Genomic DNA, 18,119 nt, shown 5'->3' on the forward strand with positions numbered 1-18,119 from the left:
GAAAAGTGCTGTTATTTTGAAGTATTCAGACAAATGCAGAACTAATGTCTCAGGGGAATTTTTAACCTGTTGTTTCAGAGACAGCCTGTTGGCTGGAGAAGCACTTTATATACAATTTGCTGTCCATGCACCCCAAAATGCTCCTTCCTCACAATAATTTGCATTTGCAGATCACTGGACCAGTTGCAGTAAAGGTACTGCTCCTGTGCACCGGCCCCAAGGCTGCAGCAGGATGGGGAGGGCACTGGGTAGAGGCTTTACTCTGATCTTGGAGATCACAAACACTGTGGTTCAGTGCCTGCAGCTTCACCCTCAGCAAGGCTTTTTACAGGCTGATCACAGGTCGGGAAGGGTGTTGGAAGGCCCAAGTCTGCACATTCTCATGTATCAACCCTGTAACAACGGGTCACCCCGTTAGTGCCCCTTTCGAAAATTCTCCGGGCACTCAGTCTGCACATTGCTTTTCTATGGATCTGAGCAATACAGTGTGTGTCTTATTGTAAGGACATGTATTTTTACAAAACTCTCAAGAGGCCAAAGCCATGCTTATACACCACAAGCAAAATAAAACAGACTGGAGCCCTTAATAGAGAGACAAGTGGCAATGCAAGCATTTCAATAGTATTTAGAAGCTTTCGTGGACACAGTCATCAGACTCTGGAAGGGACTGGATTTACTGTATATCTCTGGCCTCAGCCAATCTATTTTTACTTAGAATAAACTATGCTTAGTTTTCAGCCTTTTCTGAGGTCCCTAAATCTTCGCATAGAGAGAGGTGAGAGACATACTTCAGGGATGTGACTTCTCCAGGGGGTCAGGTGTCTGATTCAGGTCCTGCTGCAATGATCATGCAGTACTTAAGTCCCATGTTGGCTTCATCACAACACAGAAATTTACATTTTATCAGCTGCTAAGCTACATGAACACATGTGGATATTGTTTATTTGTTGTATGGCTAAAACAACTGAAGCAGTTCTTAAGCTTTCAATGGCTTGAGAAAATTGATTAAAACTGTTTTACCCAGAAAGCCAATATGCGTGAGGGTGAGGGCTGGGCCCCTGCCTTCTTCATCCATTTTGTTGTTGCATGAGAAAGCAGTTGTTGCTTCATAGGGCCTCATTAGTGTGCAGATACACTAAGCATGTGCAATGGTCCCTGTGGAATCATCTCTTGTCAAACAACAAACAATTACAAACCCTGATCACAGAAGGCTGTCAGAACCTTCTGAGAAATATCAACTACCAAAACAGTTCTCCATTTGATTCCAATGACCTTTAACAGAGTGAATAAATAAATAAATAAATAAATAAATAAACCATGGCTTCTGTTGAGCTCTTTCACAACTGGCAGCAGAGGGAGAAGGATTTCTGCAGCCTGCTAAGTTTCCAAGCACAAACAGGAAGGCAAAGTGGAATGTGACTCCAGAACCTATCTCTTCTGCAAACATCCTTTTCCCTACTCTATATGGGAAGATATTATAAAAAATAAAATAATAAATAAATAAATAAATAAAGCTGTCTGAAAGCTGAGGACTTACCTTGACTCACCAGTGCATTTACACAGAAGTGGTATGGGCTAAGTCCCCAAATAAAAATAAAGAAAAATGACAAAAAAAAAAAAAAAAAAAAAAAAAAAAAAAAAAAAAAAAGCTTGATAATAATCTGATTTATCAATACAGATCTTTTTTGCAAGATATAATTATGAGTTTTGGAAACACATGGCACTGCTGAAGGATTACGTGACATAAAAGTTTGCCACAGGACAGTATCAGGTTAGGGAATTATAAATGGTACACCTTGGCTGAGAATGTTAAGGTCTTTCTAAAGGAAGGCAATCAGGGAGGTATTTGTTCCCACTCCCCTAGAGCTCAGTGCTCCCTCATAAAGCCGCTGTCTCCCACAGCTACCACTCCCACTGCTCCCATCTGCTGATATGACTGTGCACCATTAAAGAGCTGCCCTCTTCCCCTGAAGAGGCAGCTGCTTTCGTGCTATAAGTAACACCAAAACTGGAGTACATGGAATGTGCTAAATTGTCTAGAGAGTATGTAGAGTTACTTTAGTGGTGGCTAAGTGATATTTTGTAAGCACAACTTACATAAAAATAACTAACTTTTGGATTTTCCTTTTTTTCCATTAAATCTGCCACAAAAATACACAGTCTAAAATATAAATTATTAACCAAAAAAAAAAAAAAAAAAAAAAGGGTGGGGGGAACACCATATAAAGCACATTATGTACCCCCTCCCCTCCCAATCCATTAGGGATATTATGAAATTCCAGTAACAGTTCAACCCTTTGGTTTCATAAACGTGTGACAGAATAAAGATTAAAGAACACGCTGATTATTTTTTCCAAGGACTGAGATACATTTCAGTGGTAAATCAGAGACAGGTGAAGTATAAAAAGGTTGAAAAGAACAGCTAAACAGCAATGTGAAGATAATATTTCTTCTTGTTATACACTTTAACACCAAGATTTTGGTTCCTATGACAACAGAAAGACTGAAATGCACTGGTTTGCATCCCAAATGCAGCTGCATTTCATTAGGGGGCAAAACACATGCACAAAGTATAAGTCAAGGCTTTTAAAAGTGATTACAGATCCTGAATCTCTTTATTTTTGTGGAACTGTAAACATGCTATTGACAAGGCAATTCAGAAAGGGACGGACAACTCCTCTGAGGTGTCTCAGAGCAGACCACCCAAAATTGAAGGTAAAATGTGGTTCAAAAAGCAAATGCAACTATTCTCTGTGTCTCCTCCCATTCTGGAGTCCTCTGCTGGAGGACAGATAAACACTTGTCATCTTCCATCACTCCCCTCCCAGCTGCAAAGCCTCAAACATCATCTCCAAGAGAAAATTATATATATATATATATATATATATATATATATATAAAAAGAATGACAAAAGCTAAAAATCATTACGAACATACATGTTACATGCAGGTACAGAACAGCATTGTCAGATCCCAGGCTGTTTTCCACCAGCACAGTCACTCGGAATATGCCCACGTTTTGGTAAATATGCTTGATCCCATCTTCTGTTGAGCTGAGATTAGCATATGAAACAGCAATGCCATCTCCAAAATCCACCTGAATGAGGGATCTCTGAAGGTCTCCCTGTGGTGACAGAAAAGAGAAAGGGTCAAAATAGACTCTGATTTTTTTTTTTTTTTTATATTTATTTTATTTTTCTCCTGGAAGAGATCTCCTGGCACATCAGTCTGATGCTACCAGAGGAAAGGTGGCAACTTCATCAACCTGCTCATTAGACAGTGGAGAGAAAGTGATTGTTCTTGAGGTTGACTTGGCTGCACTGTGAAGGAAATATTATCAAAGATGTGTTCTGTAGCCCTGCTTTTCTAGCTATCAGGGGAGCCAGGGGATCTTCTGGAAAACATACTGGCTCCTTCCCATGGGTCTCTATATTGTGAAGTTGTGTGTTGTGGTGGGGAATTGTTCTCATCTCAACAAGCACTGAGGACATGGTTGCCTCAAGAATCTTTGGAACAACCCACTTTGTGAGTTTTGCATTTAAAATCAGAATAAGTAGATAGATAAAACAAAGCAAGAAGGAACTTTGAGAAGTCCTCAGGGAAGGGTTAACTATATCCAAGTGGCGGGGTGTTAAAAGAACTACTTCAGCCTCACATGATAACAACAACTTACAGAAGCTTATGACTTGTGCAGTGACTTGATTAAAATGACCTGGATTTGTGTTTGCTTCAGAATAGCTACCAACACTACTAACACTAAATGGGACACTTTGTCCCCGCGTCAAAAGAGAAGTGCTAATGAATTAACAGGGCTGATTAAACTCTTATCCTTCTGCCTACAGATTATCCTAGCAGAAAGGGTTTGTAGCATAACTCACACTGCCACTTTGTGACATCAGTGTCCTGGACTGCCAGTCTAGCAGGCATCAGAACTGTTGCAATAAATCACAACAAATAACAAATAAAATTCACAGCTGGGAGGAACAAATGCTGAAACAAAAGCCAAGGATATCAGGGATTTGTATTGCTCATGCCAGACACTTTAATGTGAAGCAATCCTAGAACTGGTTTTAATCTTCTGTTCTTGAAACTGAATTTCAGCCTGGTCCATGCAGCTCCATCAAACTCAACATCGAAGTCATCCAGCCCTAAAAAGTATTTTAAGCCCAAAGGAGGTTGCATTTCATTATTCTGTTTTACAGGCAAAAAGCAAATTTTTGACTTTTTGTTTGCAAGCCAGTTTAACACACAGACAAACACTGAGAAGTCACACCAGTTTAAAAAAAATATAATAATAATAATTCCAGATAATCCATATGTCACACACTACAAACACTTGCAAGCCTTTCCTATATCATAAGGCAGAGATATGCCCATGGTAAGGGCAGCTTCTGACAGCAAAATCGCTGCACAGCCTACACTGACCTGTATAGCAACCGTGGCTGCTACGGATCTTCTCCCTTTCAGGTGAGATGCGGTATCTTGTCACGATTTTAAGCATTCCTGCTCCTTTTGAAAGTGCCCCTCAGTGGCTCTGCATGATGCTCACGCGGGTAAGCTCATGCTTGCTGCCTGTTGCCATGGAGCAGCTTCCTCCACAGGCCGGTGCTGGAGCAGCTGCCACTGTCTGGAAGAACTCTGCTAAATTAATAGCTGAGGGCAGTTCATAAAACTGGCTGAAAGGATATTTAATTTACTTTGGTTTGGTTTCCTTCCCCCCCTCAACTCCACCAAGACAGTCCTCTGTATGCCCAGCTGGAATGAAAGGTACCTGTGTAAATGGTTGGCATCAGGCAGGTTTCCACATTGGAAATGTGTGTGTGTGTGTGAGGGAACTGTGACAGAACTGCTTCCATTCAGCATGTTTCCTCGGTCTTTTTATCACTTGTTGTGAAGTCAGAAATGGTGGAGGCCTGGCTGATTGGAAAGTAGGGGGAGAAAAGCTATACCTGGGGATAACAAGAGAGAGAAATTGTCCCAGATGCTCTGTAGAGGTTAAAGCGGCAGTCATTACACTACCCTGGCACCCTGCTGGAAGCTCAGTTGCTTCCAAAATGATGAGACAGAAATGAAAGTATTGCTCTGCTTTAGAGGATCCCAGGCTGAATGTGTGGAGGGAAAGGCATCCCATGACAGAGTTACATGCCTGGGGGGCTTCCTACAGATATGTTATGCTGTTTCTGTACAGAGTCTTGAAGGTAAAGACAGCAGCTCCCTGTCCTCCTTCTGAGAGCACCAGTAAGGGCAAAAGAACCCTGAGATGCTGAGTCACTAGGGAGAAGGCCAAATTGAATATACTGGCAGAAAAACAAGCAATCAAACAAAAAAGAACATGAGGACATCATGTGTTAAGCCACATCCAGGTTGCCCCTGGGTTGATCTTAAATAAGTTTCTGAAGTTAAGCCCCTTGGTGAGGTGAGTTATTTGAAAGAGGCTTTGCAAAGTTTCAAATAAGATGCAGTGTTCTGGGGTATCTTGACTTGATGCCCTGTTCAACTGAGCCAACAATAGGTATCAGATGGGATATGCATCCACAAAGAAAGGTGAGCATACATGAGTTCCTCTGCTCTGAACCCCTGGTCAAAGGAGAAATATATTCTCTCAAGCATGGTGCTGCACTGAGACCAAAGACAGAGTTCTCTAAATACCCTCTTCCAGTTCTGTTAATCCCATCGCTAGGGCTTTACTCTTTCTTGTTGTTGTTTGTTTTACTAAAAAGAGATGATATCTTCAAGTAAAACAATTATTCAGTAAAGTCATACTGCTGGGACAAAACAGTCTGCATGGTTAAAACCACACCACTGTAGTGACCCTGCTGGCTTTATCATCTCTGAGTATATTTGAGTTCATGCAGCTGAGAAGTATTTCAGGACAATGTACATTCCCCTGAATGTTTGAGGTAGCAGAGGAACATGAACAGGGTGATTCAATGTTAGAACAGCCCTGTTTCTGCAAGTGTCAAAATTCATGCCCCAAAGAGTGTTTTATCTCATCTTCATTTTCTCTATTGCCATAAAAGCCATAGGGTCTACAGGTGCTGCCACAGAAGGGAGCCATTTCCAACACATGGAGGATTTAGATTTCAAATTTTCTTCCTAATTCCCTAGGGAGAAAAGATGCTGACAGGGACATCTGAAAAACTAATTGAAGAAGAACTTCAGCTGCTGTTCCCCCAGTCTTTTTCATTTGTCTTGGCCTTTCCTGTTTTGTTTTAAAACTCTTTGAACTGGAAAAAAACATTTTCCATTCAGTAAGATCCAGGCTATAACACTTCTCTGAAAATGCCACATTTTGAAAGGCTGACATTTAAAATTCTAGCTTAGAAAGGGGAAGAAAAAAGTCAGGAAAACAAAGAGACTGTGGTTTTGATTTTTTAATAATGTTTTATCTGTGCCAGGAGAGAGCATGGGCACAAGACAGAGGATAAAGCAGGTAAGCCCAAATCAAAACATTTCTGTACATCCTACACCTGATCTACATCAACCCCAGCTGTCTGTGTCTCAGGCAGCTCTAGAGAGCCATTTGCAAGTGGCTATCTTACCAAGAGTGGTTTTGTTTTCCAAAAGATTGATGCATATACATATCTCTTACTAAAATCTCTCCTGTTGTTTTTTCTGACTTCTCATCATTTTGACAAATCCAGTGCTCTGTGATAGGGTTTCCTAAAGCTTTTAGCCTGATTAAGGTGGACATAAAACTCACCGCATTATTTCTGCAGCCACAGCAAAGCACTTGGATGCAATCAGCACTGAGTTATCTTTGGTCAGCCTCTCTGGCCTGTGCTTTAAGAGGGCTTTAATGCCAGGGCTCTTAGGCATCAAGGGAAAAATTTGCCAAGTTGGCTGCTTGTGATGGTATCTCTGCATTCAGCTCCTGTACTTTAATCACGCTAAGCTAGGCAGCAACCAATTACAATAGCTAGAAAAATAAAAGTAATTTTAGTGGATTTCATTTTACTTTGTATTAGGTAAAATATACAGTATTTCATTTATAATATGTTGCAGTATGAACAATGTTGGATATACCTGAAGAACTACACTGCAATCTTGATAAAGACTTTAGTCCAGCCAAAGACATAAGCATATGCTGAACTTCAAGCACGAGTGCTCCTTGTGACCTGTGAAAAAGCCCTGAGAATTAAAAACAATTTACCCAAGACCCCATCTTATGCCTTTTACCTACAGAACATTTGATAGTAAAATATAAATTGGAAATTTACTATTTTCTAAGGGATTTTCTCATTAAACACCTAGCAAATTTCTAATCATAGACACAACCCTCACCCTCCCCCAAAACCAAATGCACATTTTCCCTGTATCTTGCCAAAACAATAAAGCATACACAAGACCTATATGCTTCCAACAAACTCTGTGAAGCTTTCTGCCTCAAGGTATGCCAAGAAACAGCCTATCTAGTTCACAACAATATTGTTACATTTTGATTGCTTTTATGCAGCCCTGGGTATTTTGGTGTATCTGAGGTTAGGGCTCATTCCAACCCATCTATCAGGATTTTCTCTCAAACACTGTCTGAATCTTGCCCAGAAGGTTGTAATCATGAATCTTCCTTATTAAATTCCAGTCTTTGTATATAAATTGAAGTATTAAAACTATGAAACACAGTTCAAGGCTTCTAATTTCGGTACCCATGTTTCAGATTTAATTTTTAAGTCTTCAATTATGCATCAACTTGTACCTCTTCCTTACAGATGTTGAAAATGGATTTAATTATCTTCTGCAAGAGGCAAGACACCACTGTTGTTGGATTGTCTTCATGAATTAATGTTTTCAAAGTCTGTTTTGCGTTTTCTTTAGGTCAAACTTTTTTCCCACTGTGGCATTTTCCTGTCACCATCATAATACATCCATCAAACATTTCCATTGCAACTGAGCATCTGTGCATGGGATACCTTTGGTCTATATCCGTGTAAGCATATGATTAATTTTAAAATATATTTATGTTCTACTTGATCAAATACAGAAAATCATGTTTTCATCTGTAAATTCCTGCTTACAGAGATGCTCTTAACTTTTTTTTTAAAAAGCCAAAATTGAATAGAATTCACTTTTTTTATGAGGACAAATAGCCTGACACTTTCCACATGCACCTCTTTTTCTACACCAAAACAGTTAATTGTACTAATCAAATCTCTCATCCTGACTGTCAGTTCTGCCATCACAACTCATCTATGAGCCTTTTCTAGAGGACTAGATCTTTTGTGCTTCACAGGAACATACAAGTACAGCCTCTCAGGACTATGCCAGATAATTCAACTTGTATGACTGAAGATGCTTTTGAAGACTGTGGTGTTTTGTGTCATTATGAAGGAGAGGTCAAATTTTGTATATTTTCATGAAATTTCAGCGATGAATTTAAAAATGCATGAAAGGCTATGATTTCTCCTAACAAGTTTGTCATTATCAGTAACACAGAAAATGCAATTATAATTCAGATGACAGTGGTATGGGGGAGAGGGTGTACTGATCCTTGGCTGTGTGTTACTAACAGGAACATGGTAGTATTAGTAAGATAAACAGCCATGATTCAGCATGTGTGTTTAAAGTTAGGATGAAGGTTTCAGATTTTCATATTCATTGCTAACTAACTTGTGATGTCAAAAGGGGGAACACGCTGGTATATTGTGAAAAACTACAACCTATGCTTTCAAGTACTCCTGGTTTTGCATCTTAAATTTGGGCACACAAACAAGCAAAACAATCCTAATTTTAAGCTCATCTCCAGAGACTTTAGCTGAATTGAATTCTGAATCACACCAAACTACAGTGCTGCGGTGGGGAATGCCAATAGTACTGTCCCCCTGCCAGCAGGGTCCCCCTTGCTCATTGAATGTACCCAAGACACAACGTACCTTGGGTAACCATTTTTTAACACTGTCACTACAGAAACCCATTGCTATTTACATGAAATCCAGGGCTGTACTTGTATATTCACCTGGTAAGAGAGAATTCTCTGGCCTTATAAGCATTCAGCATAAAAATGAAAGGCATGGAGCGCATGAAGGAGAAAGCTCTATTTTCAGATGAGGGAACAAATAAGTAAAATGTTAAGTTTCTTACTCAAGGTGACACAGAAAGAGCTCAGAGTGCAGTTCAGGAATGAGATCAGGTGGCCTGAATTCTAGCCCATGGCTTGAACTGTTAGAACAAATGAGTTTTCTCACATATTAACCTAATGCAAACATCAAACAGCAAAAGAAAGTAGGCAAAAGCAAGCCAAAATCTACTCCCAGTAGAGTGACTTTGGCAAGTGAGAACTGAAGCAGACCTGGAACGTCAAAGACTTTTGGCTGTCATTTTATCAAGATAAAAAATAAATTAGAGTAGGCAGTTTCTCTGTGAATTATTTGTAATGAAACAGCTAAAGCCCTGAACCATTCTGCCCTGAATGTCTTTACCATCCATTTCCTCAGCAAAGATGTATGAGCAATCAGACAAAACAAGTTTGAAAGCCATTGTGCTGAAAAGTGTTGTGCGGCTGCTTTTAGTGTCTCTGCTGAAGCAGTACAGCAAATGTCTGATGTTCCTACCAATAACTCAAATACACAAATAACAGTTGGGTTTGTGACAGGCAGGAGACCTTCATGACCATGTGATGGGGAAAGCATGCAGAAACAACACCCACTTAATAAAACTCCTCTATTTATTTTCTACAATGGAGCAGGAAAATATGCCAGGGATGTTGGGTTTAAGAACTTGAGCAGGAAAAATGTCTTTACAGTTTTCATTTTGTTTTGGGTTCAATTTTTATTGCTGTGCAAAAATAAAGCAAGGATTCAGTCGTTTATGTTGAGGAAAAACTATTGTTGAGTGGCACAGGTGAGAGGTACCAGCCCTTGGTCGGTGCATAGAGTCCAGGCCAGGACAAAGAATTAACCTATAAACCAGCACTATTTTGAGGCAATGGAAAAATGTACTTTAAAGAACACCTGGATTTCTCTTGTGCTGCCATTTAGTGACAGAGATTCTGTTGTTATTCTGCCTATCTCAATAGAAATTTAAGAGCAAAATTACCAGTGTAAGTACAGTGCTCCATTTATTAAACACTTCAGCAATGCTTCATGCAATGGGACACCTGCTAACAGAAGGAAGTGTTAATACTTTCTGGCTGCTGTCATTCAGTAAGATTATCACGATGATTATACCCAGACTAATATGAGAACTAACCTGGAGAAACCTTTCCAATCTAACATAGTATCATCATCAGAATGACAGAGTCCACAGTACCTACCTTGAGCATCACTGCAGACATAAGGAGATTCTCTAAGAAACCCCCCTATGCTGTGGTTCCTGTCTGACTCCCACAGGTGAGTGTAAACATCATTTTTTACTGCCATGATTTGTATCTGCTAATCTAAATCTACATTCTTTTAGTTTAAACCCCCTATCCCTTGTCCTGTGGGTCAAGTGGAACACAGGCATGAACAAATAGAGCTGAGAGGCTGTGGTGCATGGAACAGCTCTGCAGATGCTTCAAACAAACTCTCAGAGGGATGCATGAATACATGAGATACAAAGATGAGAAGGGACTACAAACATAAGCAAAAACCAGTTGTTGGTTTTCTTTGTTTGTTTGTTTGTTTTTACTGAGTCCAATAAAAGCTAAAGGAAGACTCCTCACCACAGTCAAGCACTTAAAAATATTGGCCACTGCTTCGGGGGAAAGAGTTGATTAGTACACATTTTCCTCATGTGTCCTTGGGCAAAATGACACATGCATACACACATATCCAGCCTTTTGTAACATGCCTGACACCTTCTCTTCAGCAATAACGGGTGGGACAGATTGGGTGAATGTTAAACATCCTAGATTATATTATGTTCCATACCAGTGCAAGGCAGAACTAAACAGAAAATGTTCTTGTTTTGTGTTACCTCTGCCTTGTTTGCAAGGGACAGAAATTTCCCTTTGAGAAACAGGGCTGGACTATACAAACTCCAGAGATCCTTTCCAACCTCAGCTATTTTGTGATTCTATGAATTTGATACTGTTTTATGGCAGGACAGTTGCTTGTTTGCTGGGTTGTTTAACTTTTCTGGTAAGTGCTGTGATTTTTGTCACTGAAATAGCTAATTCGGTAAATAATTTAGTGTATAAACAATTATGCTCCTAGAACCATAGTTTATTCTCCTTTATATTATAGCATATAACTGGCCTGCTCTCCAGTCCTACTGTGAAATTCCCAAGCAAGGCCAGTTCCCAGTTTTTATCAACTTCTCCCAACTACCCTTTGCACAGGATAGACTTTCAGTCTCACTGTATTCATACATCATCCATTACCTTTTAGAGTATACTTTGCCACAGCTACATCATGGAGCTGACTTCATCCCTCACCCTCCTGGTTCACCTCTTCACCACTTTACAAACTTTGCCTGGCATGAATCAGACTGAAATACATCCACGAGGTTTGGGATGTAACAAAAATAGAGCCTACCTCTTCCAGCTGCACCAAGAAGGTGACATTGTGTCCTTGCTCAGCTGTCAATTTGCCATCAGTGGTGATTATGCGAAGTCCATGAGGGGCTTTTCCAGGACATTGTTGTGGTTTTGCTGTGTACTGTTCTCTCACACCATCCGTGCAGTTATTAGAAACAACTTTCCGGTACCTGCAAAGGTAAAGAGAGAAATCTCTGCAAGATGCAAGAAGGTAGGGGTTAACAGGGTTAACTGGAAACAGGGAGCTATTTTCAAGGTTTCTTTGGACTAGGGAGATTGGAAGACAACTTTTTATTGTTGCCTCTCAGCCAAGCAATCCCTGTGTATCTAACGTACAAGTAAATAATTATGTTGTTAATGGCATATGATATGTAGCACATCTATATACCACATACTACATAGATTGCATAAAATGTAGATTTATATGATGATCTAGGTTATAAATTAAATAACTATAAAGTTATAAATAAGTAATATGCACATACAGCATGGAATTGTATTCTGTTATTATATTTTTAGGTGTAGTTAAGAAGATTTTCTCACATCATAAAAGTATTCACTTCTCATCAACTGTGAGACACCTCTCACTCAAGATGTAACTCTCCAGAGCAACAGAAATTACAAAGTTAAAGAAAAAAAAGCAAATTATATCTATCTTTGAGTGTACAAAATGTCAAAGCAGCTTGGATTCCTTTGTTTTTATCACTTGCATGGGAAATGCAGCTTAAGGTCAGTCTTTTAATATATAATATATCTATATTGACTTCCAGGAAAGCCAAAGAACAATCAGCATTTGGAGTAGCTGACCATCTATTGTTTCTTTTCACTTATACATCAGTTTCATCCCTTTCCTCTAAATCGTTTTCCACCCTTTCTGCCTCACCTGATCCCATATGATTTTAACAGGAGACTTTTCAGAGATTTAGTGATCTGGCCTTTGCCTTACATTTTCCACTCAGGTTTCTTTATGGCATCATTTTTCATAGAAAGGTCTGGACAATACATGATGGCAATCTGGAGGGCCAGAATGTGCACCCTAACAAACTCAATAAAGAGGTCCCCAGGGCTTCACCCAGCTTTGAGTCACCTATAGAAAATACTGGCAGTAGCTGTTATCGGGTTGAAATCTGTATTGCTAGTCTAGCTAAAAAAAACACCTGCTGTGCCACTTACCCAGTGCTGTTGAGATAACTCTGTCCAACACTGCAGTCTTTTGACAAAGAAGATGGATTATACCAAAACGCTGGTAAACACTGCCCATTGCTGTGACGTTCATATCCATAATCACTGTTTTAACATTAAAGAAAATCACATTAAAAAAATAAAAAAGAATAAACACAGGTATTAGTTCATGTTCACTACTATGGATTCAAGGCTTGATTTTTGTCAATCTGTTTCTTCCTAGTGTTTCTGATTTTTTACTGATATAACAACTAATTCTTCACTCACTTTAGCTTTTTTTTTTTTTTTTTTTTTGGTGGTGGTGGTGGAGTTGTTACCTTGCATGCATCTGAGCACAAACAAGCAGAAACAGACCATTGTTTTATTCAGGGAGTTCATGAGCTACTTCTTTATCTGTTATCCCTCCATAGTCTAACAGTATTTCTCAGGCTCAGCTCTAGACCCAAATATAATAAAAGCCAGAGATCACCAAATTCAATCACTGCTGTCTCAGTTGTATCTTAGAAACCTGAAGTACTAAACAATTCATTGTATTTGAAAACTATATCACATTAGCTGTACAGGAAAAATTACAGCTCTGAAAGAGATGAATGAAGGCATTAACAGAAGTATTTGGTAATGGCTGCAATTTTCATTTCTATTTTGGTTTGGAAGAGGAAATGCTACCAAAAACCATGTGTCAGAAACAATGAGTCAAACTGGAATCTTTTGTTGCAAGTTGGGTTTAGCTATGAATAAATTAGCTTCAGTTCCACTAAAAATAAACAATTCCAACTGTTTTTGATTCCAAATAAAGACACTATAAAAATTGTTCATTTTTAGTTCTGTATTTGTGAAACAAATAAACAAACGAAATAAACTCTTTAAACAGTATTCTGTTCTGTTTGGGTGGAAAATCATTCTTATTCCTTATACTGAGCTTTCTCCATAAAACATAACTGAGAAGTTAATGGATCATTATTTCTGAGAACTGCTATCCAGAGGTTCACAGACTCCTTTCCAATATTCCAGTTGTGACATTGCCTCATTATCTGTGATCTTAGTGATCTCTTTCTTCCTTTCTTTTTTTTTTTTTCTTGTTATCTTTAATATTTTGGTATCATGTAGCCTGATGTCTAACAAAAGAGGATTAGGGTAAATTAGATTATGTGATCTAAAGGCTCATGTTTGTATATAAGGAACACCAATAATGTGGATAGAGCCAGGACTCTGTCCTGGTTCCTCTAAGGGCTGTTCAAAGGAGAACCATCAAACCATTTCCAGGGTAATACCTACAAGATAATCAACAGGGAAGGCTCTGCCCAGATTATTTTGTAGACTGAGCAGGGTTACTGCACGCAGGAGTATGGAGCTCATTATGCCATGCCAAAAAAAGAGAATCTGGGGGTTGCACAAAACTTATTATGAGATGCCAAGGGGAAGAATCAAAGGCAAGAAAAGGGAAGGATCAAGTTGGTTTGAGGAATGTACAAAAATATACAAAATTGGATGGAAAAGGAATGGGTTGTGTGTAAACATAGTGTTTTTTTGGCTATTAACTTTCACTTCATTGTTCCCTGTCTTCTCATTAAATTCCATTTCTAACAGTTCTTCCAGGACAGGGGTTCTCTGTTCAGTGTGCATGTCTAAATGTCAGCAACTGGAGTTAGACCATGGCTCACAGGGCCCATGTGCCCATGGTATGGTGCCAGCAGCCGGAATCACTGGAGTGTTTACATAGTGCCTGGGTGTGCATCAAGCCAGACAGGACAGTGAGAAGGATGAAAACCTTAGGAGCTATGTGCTGTGGTCACAAGTCTGGGCTGGATACCAGGTCAGTGAATTGACCATTGGTTTGGGGGCTGGCTACTGATATAAAGTCATGTAGGTCTAGAGCAGCTAGTGAAGAGCCCTGTTGCATGTGTCTGTCTGCATTTAAGTTAGCTGGCCAGGGGCCATCCCCTGGCAAAGATCCACAGTCTGTGCCTGTGGGCAGGAGCACCAGCAACTGAAGTGTGGCTCCAGGGCTCAGAGGCTCATACATCCAGATATCAGCAACTGGGGAGACTGGGCATCCCAGGGACAGCTGCTGGATAGAACTGGGTGTCTAGGACCAGGTACTGGTGGGATCAATATTGTACCTACATTTACATATGTACATACTTTCCACAAATCAGATTTCATCTTGATCACCTAAAGAGGGAACAGGATGAGGCAACTGGTGTTTGCACAAGTGCTGTGTTTTCTGTTTGGGTTAATCTGTGTGTCCAGCCATGTATATATGCATTGTGTGTACATTTGTGTCTACCAGGAACAAATGCTCAACCTTGTTACTGCTTGGATCAGGGGATATAAAAAAGCTGCAGCAACCTCACCTCTATCAGGCTACTGGATTCAGCAGCTGCTAACAGGCAGCAACCAATGCTGATCGACAGTGTGATCAATAATACATGTAGAATAATATTAACAAGAACAAAAATATATAAAATTATGAAGACTTTTTTTTTTTCTTTTCCCAAATGTCTTTTCTTGCTGGGCCAAAACATGATGGTTTAAATAAAATTAATGAGCTGCTTTTAAACAATTTTAAGATCTCTGGGTTGTTATCAAAAGCTGGACAACGAGAGGAATTTTGTCACTGATTTTTATTCATGCCTGCAACCTTTTCTTCTGAATCAAGAAATAAAAATGTTTTGAGGTAATCTAAAACCAGAGAAATTAAAAAGGTGGCATTAAACAAAAAGAAAACTAAAGCAGCACATCCCTTGGGAACACTCTTGAACACCCGTTGGACTGCACAATTGTTCCAAAAGAACATTTTGGCAGCTGTGTTGCTTGGGATAGCTACAAGTAATTGAGAACATGCTCTAGGAAACAGCAATGAACTAGATGACCTAAATGTTTTTTTCCTCAGTTTTTGTGATTGAATTTTCATGAATCTATTTACTCAGATGTTAGTGATTGAATGTTGTTTAATTGCTTTGGAAGCATCAGCCAGCCTATTCTCCCACTGCCATGTGCTCCTCTAATCATCCTTGTTGGATTAAAAGCACTATGACTGTGGAAACACTTTATAATGAAGAATAACACCATTCTGATTTGCTTAGAGAAAACAAATATTTACATACAAGTGGGACTCTTGTATTTTTGTAATTCATTTGTCAACACTGCAGTGCTATATTCCTAAGTTAGCATGTGTCAGTCTAATTAAAAAGCTGTAACATTGTACAAACACAATGTTCTGCAATCAGTTAGGTGAAAACAAAACAAAACAATACAGTAAAATCTGCTGCAGAGAGGATCAGTACCCGTAGTCCAATTTAATACAGAGTATCAAGTCTGTGATTTCTTACTGCACACTTGTCTATACTCGTGCTATAATTTTGCTTCCTGTTAGTACCCACAAATCTGGGCAAGGGAAGCTTGAGTTAACTAGGTTTGACTATACTTGGATCATATTTCTCAAAGTCGAGAGAATAAAATTATAGGATTTTCCACAACAGAAATAGTTCTAAGCACAGAAGTTTCACAGTGTCATTTTCAGGCTTGCAAATCGTCTGGCTCATTAAAGTCCTACAGAAATATCATCCCAGTAAATGACACGAATTGCTGTTCCGTATCTCTCTACAGATGCAGCAGCCCCCCGTTCACCTCCGCAATCTTGGAATCTAATGAATTCCTTGGCTACAGGCTGGTGCATGCAGAACACTGATGCTGACAACAAATTGCTGCCTACAATTTGGCACAACGGGCTTTGTAGCAATCAACAAGCATTAGCATCAATTGGATTGCCATAGCACGAGCCAGTATAGCAAAATCTGGAAACAGGAAAGGCATCAGCTTTAGACTGCAATCAGCTAGCCGAGTCATTGCCAGGTACCTGGGAATTGGAATTTGCATATATTGATGATATTTTCTGCCTGCCTGAAAGGAATTCAGGTGAAACAGATAATGTACCTATCAAAATAAAAGCAGAGCCATTTACCTGCATGGCTTGTTTTATCAGTATGAAGCAGCCTATTGCCTAGCTCTTGATTACAATGTTTTTACACTGGCCACTTTTACTAGTTTAAACTGGAATCCTATTTGTCCTAGTCAAGTAGGATGACACATCCTTCTGTGTAATTAAAGACAGATACTCATTCAGTCTCAGTCAATTCTATAACCCTGCTCAAAGTGCATTTAAGATCATTATCAACGCAAATAACAATCAAAGGAAAAAGAAATCCCCTAAGGAAGTAGCTTGAATACAGACCTGACAAACATACTGTCATGGAAGAAGTGTAAATCAATGTGATATTAAAATTCCACCATTTTTAAGGTATAGACATAATCAGGTAAGTCAGACAAGTGATTGCCTTGTTCATACCTTCTGAGACTCAGGAGATGACTTAACACGTAAGCACAGGATTTGCTTAATATTAACAGTTTCACCTTAAGGTCAGACATGCCAGAAACTGAAAATGGTACTTGTGGTTTTGTACTTTCTGCTTTGCAAACTTTTCAGACTTCAAATAGGGCAGAATCTAGGTACCTGGGATTAAAGTTGCCTTTGTTCTGTAGATTCCAAAAGCTCTTGTACAAATAATTAACTGTGGCCACAGCTCTGGTGAAGTCTTACCAGCATTTTATTAGCTTACTATGATTGTCTAATAATGAACTATGGTATAAATGTAAATTTGTGCTAAAGAGTTGTATCTGCTTCACAGTAGTACAGGATATGAGCTGGGATTTGTCTCAGAGAAGGATGGATTCAGCGACAGCTTGAATGACGGACACAGGAAGACATATGGTTATACCTGCATCACAGTGTTCAGAACAGGCCGCAACAGCTTATGTTAATAGAGAATCTGAGATCCCCAGACTCTTTCCAGTAAAACCAGGCCTGGAAGGTATCTAGGCCCCTAAAGATGCAGAGATGCACCATAGACTTTGTATAGTGACTCTGCATTTTCCACAACCATTCAAAATGAACTAAGGGTTAACTCAAAATTACTATTAATTAGTTAAATAAGCCTACCAGAATGATAAAGCAAATTTAGTTCGTTTTAGGATGTAAATGTATGTACATTTCAGAACTGGCACCTGCATGATCCTTGTGGATATCATCAGTGAAATAAATATGCTTAATCCTCAGTTGCTCCTTTGCCCCTCTTTGGTTGTTTGAAGTCACCAGCACCAGCGTGAACAGACTGGCACTTCCCATGGAGGTGTAAGATATAGGTATACTGATAGGAGAAGCCCTCAGTATTAATGGCAGTGGGTTCCAAGGGAGGGCTGACAAAGCGACACTTAACTCAAAGTTTCTATTAAAGGACCTGGGGGACAGGTAGCTAAAGGATGAGTACCACTAAAGCTTTCCATCTGTGTCTGGGAAGTATTTCTACTGGAGAGATATTGCCGTAATAACATTCAGACGGCAGGAAGGAACACAATGGAAGGAAAGCGGGTAAATTAATGCTTTAATAACACACAAGTAACGGTATCATCCATTTACTCAAAT

General features: G+C 39.4%; 1 protein-coding gene across 5 annotated transcripts in view; it reads right to left on the bottom strand.

Moving 5' to 3' along the window:
* Window positions 1-18,119, bottom strand: part of SORCS1 (sortilin related VPS10 domain containing receptor 1) — a 288,583-nt gene that overhangs the window by 28,893 nt on the left and 241,571 nt on the right. For all 5 annotated transcript variants that reach the window (XM_068688480.1, XM_068688479.1, XM_068688478.1 and 2 more), the window contains exons 17-19: window positions 12,629-12,742; window positions 11,454-11,625; window positions 2,938-3,124 (exon numbers count right to left, since the gene is read on the bottom strand). In XM_068688480.1, coding sequence (XP_068544581.1) covers window positions 2,938-3,124; window positions 11,454-11,625; window positions 12,629-12,742 — 473 coding nt within the window. The remainder of the gene's footprint in view (window positions 1-2,937; window positions 3,125-11,453; window positions 11,626-12,628; window positions 12,743-18,119) is intronic.

The sequence above is a fragment of the Anas acuta genome, chromosome 7 (genome assembly GCF_963932015.1).
Source record: "Anas acuta chromosome 7, bAnaAcu1.1, whole genome shotgun sequence".
Classification (NCBI taxonomy): domain Eukaryota; kingdom Metazoa; phylum Chordata; class Aves; order Anseriformes; family Anatidae; genus Anas; species Anas acuta.